At 43.3% G+C, this 6,923-nt stretch overlaps 1 protein-coding gene across 1 annotated transcript; it reads right to left on the bottom strand.

The window, feature by feature from the left end:
- Positions 1-5,562: 5,562 nt before the first annotated feature.
- Positions 5,563-6,923, bottom strand: LOC149085245 (uncharacterized). Its single transcript, XM_089233139.1, has one exon. It carries the CDS (start codon positions 6,338-6,340, stop codon positions 5,579-5,581), a length of 762 nt encoding a protein of 253 aa, XP_089089265.1. The 5' UTR covers positions 6,341-6,923; the 3' UTR covers positions 5,563-5,578.

Genomic DNA, 6,923 nt, shown 5'->3' with positions numbered 1-6,923 from the left:
TTGCCATGAAAAATTTTTATTGGCTCTTGTTTTTGAGTTACGAGTGTTACTATATCGTTACTAGGGTAAATGGTTAACTTCGATGTTGGCTGACTACTGTTGGACAATTGTAAGAGATGCTCTTATTTACAGTGCAAGCGTAATGCAGACCTAAGTACAGGGCTGACCATAATTAAAAGACCCTATTTTAAAGTAGCCTACATGCAAAACCAGTCATCAGAAAAGTGTGAAATTTTGTGGAGGACTTCATTAAGTGATGGGAATGACGATAAGTTTACGAGATCGCGCTTTCTTGGTCAAATTGTTTTACCAAAACAGCGATTCCGCAGTAACTGCTCTACGGAAATATCGGACTTGGAAGAGACTTGAATTATGTTAAAACCTTCGGAGTATGATAACGAAATTTGAAACCACAGGATCGTTGGCTGGTATCTAATTTATTAATTCAACCATTTTGTGGTCCCTTTCCTTCGAAACGCGTCTTGAAGACATTTAAGGTGAAAATGTTGAACCTTGACTATAGTAAACCTTGAAACGCTTGAAATAGTTTTAATAATATTACTATTTGGTGAAACATCGTGTACCCTGAAACAAGAAAAAACAGATCGTATGCCTCGGAAGAGTATAAAACTTGAAATTTTCCTAGTTATCTTGAAATATTCAACTTAAAAATTAGTATATAACTCTTCTTCTTTTGCTTTTGAATACAATTTATGTTTTAAATTTTAGTTCTATATATTCTTCCTATAATAACTTCTGCTACATCCATTTCTTCTCTTCCATTTAACTTCTATTATTTCCTGGTCAAATTTTTTTTGTAAAAAAACAATGTTTATAGTGTGGGATCGTTCCACAAAAACCTTAACAATGTTTCAAGGTACAAGACTCCTTGTTGTACCTTGGTGCATTTTTGCCTTTACAAAAATCTATATTTCAAGATAACAGTAAGAAAGAAAGGTAATTTATAATTTAGACGATGTTTCATACAGAAAACTGATACTAAAAATAAATTTAGTGAAATTTTACTGTAAAAATTGGCTGAGAAAAATAAGTTTGAAAAAAATAATGTGATGTAATTCCTGATCATGTAAATATAACAGTCTCTCCCCTACTTTCTTTATAACAAGCGTGTAACTCAGGAGCGTATTTTCTCGCCAATTTAAAGACGATCAATTACTGGTGTTCCCAATAAGTACGCGTTATTACGCAAAACGTAGAGACGTGTTTTTATTTAATCTTTTAGAGAAAAAGGTTCATTGATTCACGTGGACGCACCTGGATGAGTGGGTGTCAAACCCACGTGGAATGATCAACACACGCGTGGGAGACAAATGGTCTTCATTCTATGGTTTAATACAGTTTTTCTCAACCTTTGGACCCTTGTGGGCCATATTTTCTTCCCATCGAGGAGCGAAACTCTCTTTCTACTTAATGAATCGAATTTAATTTAAAATAAATTGATACTAAACCAAAAACTTTATAAAAGGTCGATCTCTGGACACCTGGGCCACGTGTAGATCTAGGGGGGAAACGATGGGGGTGATCATCTCTGCCAATAGTCGGACATTATTGTGTGTTCTATAAAATACAGAACTATCCAACGAACCTACACAATGAATTGCCCCTCCGGCATATCACCCCTGAATCCGAGACTACCCTGGGTTCAGCTAGATGTCAGCGAGCTTCCTTTTAATTGTAGGGGTTCTATGTAGGGTAGTCTCAACATCATGGGGGGAGGGGGCGGATAAAGGCAATACCTTCTAGAGCAGCAATACCTTCTGCTCTAGAAGGTATTGGTAAAGTGGTGTTTTGCGGCAGGAAAATAAGCTGGAAGCAAGAGAGCTTACACATTAACAAACTTACTCGCGAGGTTCACAATACCAGATCTCAACGTGTATGGGCATGAGACCCACAGAGAAATGTCCGGATGGACATGACCTTTTCCTAGAGATGGTCCAGATTCTATGGGCGGCTCTGCTGTTTCCGAAAGTATGCACATCCCCCCCCCCACCGGATTTCATATTATTTGCTTTTTTGGTTTTTTTTCACATCTCTCTGTTCCCTCCCGTAGAATATCAACGGACCAGGACCAGATAGTGGGGCCAGGGGTAAGTTGAGAATTTCGTGGTCCCAAAAGTGTTTATGACTCTATGGTTTCGTCGGAGTCAGAAAAGAACTCAAGTTAGCCTTTTTTTTATATATCTACTATAACCTTTTTTTTTAATTTAACATAATATCAGAACAATTACATATTTTTAGTAAAGCGACGGAAGCGTGTCCTATCAGTACAGCGTGGTCTAGCCAAAAGTGTCAACTCCTCGTGTTGCCAGATTCATCTCTTCTCTTGTCTCTTCCTGGCACTACTGAATCTACTATTTGTTGTTTCTAGGCCGCACTAGATATACACCACACTACTCCCCCCCAAGTACCAACGGTACGATCTCTGATTACACACACGAGTTACTGTACTTAGGGTTGAAACGTACGCGCCTACCCGAGCGTGTTGTTGTGGTTTGAGTCGGACTTGGTACCGTCGATGTGTGTAGAGTAGGATCTGCCTTCGTATCTGTTGCTTCGGTTGTCGATGAACAGTTCTCCTCCAATAATGTGAAGGCAGGTTTTAGCCTGTCTACACTGATTGTGGTCTCTCTAGTTCCTCGGTTGATGGTGAAATGTTTCTGAGAACGTCTCAGCACTTTGAACGGTCCAACGTATGCTTGCTGTAAAGGTTTTTTCACCCCATCGCGGCGCACGAAGACATGGGTGCACTTATCGAGCTGAGGATGGACGAAGGTCGTTCGTTTTGAGTGAGATGATGTTGGCACTGGTGTTAGCTTTTGCATATTTTCTCGCAGTCGAAGGATGAAGTCTGATGTATCTTCCTCTGATTTAGGTGTTGGATTAAGGAATTCGGCTGGTAGTCTGATTGGGGAACCGTACACCATCTCTGCAGTGGAGCACTGTATATCTTCTTTGAAGGCTGCTCGCAAACCCAGGAGAACAAGCGGCAGTGTCTCGGTCCATCGATGATCGTTGTGGCATCGAAGCGACTGCTTCAATGATCGGTGGAACCGCTCCACTAGTCCATTGCTGGCAGGATGGTATGGGGTCGTGCGAATTTGTTTAACGCCCAATAATTTCGACAAGCAAGAGAAGAGGGAGGACTGGAACTGGCGTCCTTGGTCGGTAGTGATAGTGGATGGGGTCCCAAATCGAGCAATCCATTGCCCAACAAAAGTTCGAGCGACTGTTTCAGCTGAGATGTCTTCTATTGGAATCGCCTCGGGCCATCTGGTGAAACGGTCCACACAGGTGAGTAAATAAGTGAATCCGTTAGATGGAGGCAACGGACCTACCAAGTCCAGATGAATGTGGTCGAACCTGCTCGAAGGCATTGGGAATTGCTGGATCGGGCTCCTAGTGTGTCTAGTGATTTTTGATCGCTGGCAGTCCATGCAGGCACGCGTCCATGAAACGACATCTTTGCATATAGACGGCCATATGTATTTCTCACAGAGGAGCTTTTTCGTGGCCCGAATCCCAGGGTGGGACAAGCCGTGCAATGTCTTAAATAGAACAGTTCGGTAGTTCTCGGGAACGAACGGTCGTATTTTTTGTCCGGTACAATCACATACCAATTCCACACCAGGAGAGAGTTCTAGTTTTTGAAGTTGAAGGGAACACGTTGGATCACTGAGCAACTTTTGAAGTTCTTTGTCGCTCTGTTGTGCAGCAGCGATGGCAGTAAAGTCAATGGTCTGGGCATTGATGCTCTGTATGCGTGATAATGTATCCGCGACCACATTGTTAGAGCCGGATACATGTCGAATGTCGGTGCTAAACTGAGCAATGTAGGATAAATGTCTGAGTTGCCTAGGGGAGGCAGAGTCTGAAATTTTTGTGAACGCAAATGTGAGAGGACGGTGATCGGTAAAAATAATAAAATTCTGGCCCTCGAGACTATGGCGGAAGTATTTGATAGCAGCGTAAATTGAGAGGAGCTCCCTATCATAAGTGCTGTACTTGCGCTCCGCGGGACATAGCTTTCTTGAGAAGAATGCTAAAGGTTTAGGACCATCCTTTTCGTGAGTGTGAAGAACTGCTCCGATGGCAATGTCGGAGGCATCGACCATTACAGAGAGTTGTTGCCCAGGGGCCTGGAATGCAAGAGTCGCCGCTTGGGATAAGTCGGCTTTGCATTTCTCAAAGTTAGCGAGGGACTCTGGGGTCCACGGAATAAGGCGTTTATCGTTTTTCTTTGAATCCTTCAGGAATTCATTCAGAGGAGCTTGTGTAGTCGCAGAATTCGGAAGGAAACGTCGATAAAAATTTATCATTGCTAAAAAACGTCTGAGTTCAGCGATGGTTTTTGGGGTCGGAAAGTCTGTGATGTTTTTTACTTTCTCTGGCAGTGGTTTCACACCTTGTGGGGTAACGAGGCAACCTAAAAACTTGACTGCACTCTTACCAAGAACACACTTGGCTGGATTCAATTTAAGGCCATGTTGTTTCAAACGGTCAAAGACCTGATGGAGATGGTGTGTATGTTCTTCAGCATTGGTGGAAGCGATGAAAATATCATCGAAGTATGGAACACAGAAGTCCAACCCTGTTAAAACTTGGTGGATGTATCTTTGGAAAGTCTGACCAGAATTGCGGAGGCCAAACGGCATAGTGACGAACTCAAACAATCCAAAAGGAGTTGTAACAGCTGTTTTTGGGATATCATCTGGGTGCACTGGAATTTGGTGGTATGCCCGTGTGAGGTCCAAGGTTGAGAAGATGGTTTTTCCGTGGAATAGTTGAGTGCAGTCCTGGATGTGAGGGACTGGGTAGCGGTCTGGTACCGTGATAGCATTCAATCGACGGAAATCTCCACATGGTCTCCATTCGCCATTGGACTTTCGAACCATATGAAGGGGACTAGCCCAAGGGCTTCTAGAGGGTCTAATGATACCTTGTGCCATCATGAATTCAAACTCTTGTCGTGCTACTGACATTAATTCGGCAGATAAGCGTCTCGGCTTAGAAAATACTGGGGGCCCTTTTGTTTCAATATGGTGGAATACTGTGGTATTCTCCGCCTTGTCAGATAAAAGAGAGGGGCTTGTGATTTCTGGATATTTCAGAAGTATTTGGTTGAAGTCGGAAGCTTCAAAAAGAATAGTGACGCTGGAGCTAGATGAGCTGACGTCAGCGGTTTTACCATAGGAAGAGATATTGGTCTCTTTATCGATGAGGCAACTGTTTTTGGCATCGACAAGCAAATTAAAATGCTTGAGGAAATCAATGCCTATGATAGGATGTTCGACATCGGCAACTACAAATGACCAGGTAAATGCACGACGTAAATTTAGGTTGAGAGTAAGCAGTTTAGTGCCATATGTAGAGATTTTGGTGCCATTTGCAGCACGAAGGACTAGACCATCATCAGTTTTTTCCTGTGGGCGGTGGATTTTTGGGAGTACCGAAATGTCGGCGCCCGTATCGATGAGAAAGTTTACTCTATTCTTACGGTCGGCCAAGATGATTCGGCTGATACGGCAATCGCGGTCATGGCCGCCTAGCGATCGCCCGCTTAGTTTCCCGAGTATGCACAAGGGGATGCACACTTTTTAGCCTTTTCGCCGAAATTAGTGTGGTAGAAACACAAGTTATTTGCGGCGGGTTTGTATTGGCGATTGCGGGAACGACTGCGCGGCCGCCGATACGAGAAACGTCTATGTGAGCGGGACGCATGGACAGTAGCTGAAAGTTCGCTCACCTGCCTGGTCAGCTGCTCAATTTGCTTTTCTAAGTGCGTCGTGGGGGATTCCACTCTAGCGGCATCTACGTGGGGTGAAAAGGTAAGATCATTGATCTTGTCGGCAACGGCGGCGAGTTGGGTTAGGTCTTCGTTTAAGGCAGCCAGAATGCTTTGCGTGTTTTTTGGGAGTCGGGACAACCATAGCGACTTCAGAAGTGGCTCACCAACGGAACCCCCGGCAAGCGATCGCATCCGAGTGAGAAGTTGTGATGGACGCTGGTCGCCAAGCTCGAGGCCTTGAAGGAGGGTTCGTATTTTGGAAGCCTCGCTTTCTGAATGCAGTTCTATGAGACGCTTCTTTAAGGCCTCGTACTTGCCACCTTCAGGAGGGTTGATAATGATGTCGCTTGCCGAATTGAGGACATCGGATTCCATAGCCGATACCACGTGATGAAATTTTGTGGCATCTACGGTGATTTTGGCCAAGGAGAATTGGGCCTCTATCTGCATAAACCATAATGTGGGATTTGTCTTCCAAAATGGGGGAAGCTTAATGGCAATGCGGTTGATTTGCGGCTCGGAATTGTCATCCATGACGTTTTTTATGCGTTGCGAAGAATGAAATAATTTAGATGCGAACAATTAAAAATGCGGTAAATACCGGGAAAAATAACATAGGTATATACATGGGTTGAGAGGGAAATTCGCTCAGCGTGACATATCGACATGCACCGATTCTATTTTCAAGCATCGTGGTAGAAATTAAAAATAATTTCACGGATACATTAAATATACAGAATATGCCACATTACCTGTTGTATATCGCTCGCATCTCGTGCAGATGTTCGGATGTTGATGGATCACTCCACGAGGTTGTTTTTTTTTTTTGGGATCAGAAGGTTCATATCACGTTTTGGTCACCATTTTATGGTTTCGTCGGAGTCAGAAAAGAACTCAAGTTAGCCTTTTTTTTATATATCTACTATAACCTTTTTTTTTAATTTAACATAATATCAGAACAATTACATATTTTTAGTAAAGCGACGGAAGCGTGTCCTATCAGTACAGCGTGGTCTAGCCAAAAGTGTCAACTCCTCGTGTTGCCAGATTCATCTCTTCTCTTGTCTCTTCCTGGCACTACTGAATCTACTATTTGTTGTTTCTAGGCCGCACTAGA

This window comes from Pholcus phalangioides, unplaced genomic scaffold (assembly GCF_987345545.1).
Source record: "Pholcus phalangioides strain wild (caught in Gottingen) unplaced genomic scaffold, Ppha-v1.0 ptg000007l_1, whole genome shotgun sequence".
Taxonomy (NCBI): Eukaryota; Metazoa; Arthropoda; class Arachnida; order Araneae; family Pholcidae; genus Pholcus; species Pholcus phalangioides.
Note: the sequence above shows the minus strand (reverse complement) of the source record. Positions and strands in the feature narration are given on the sequence as shown.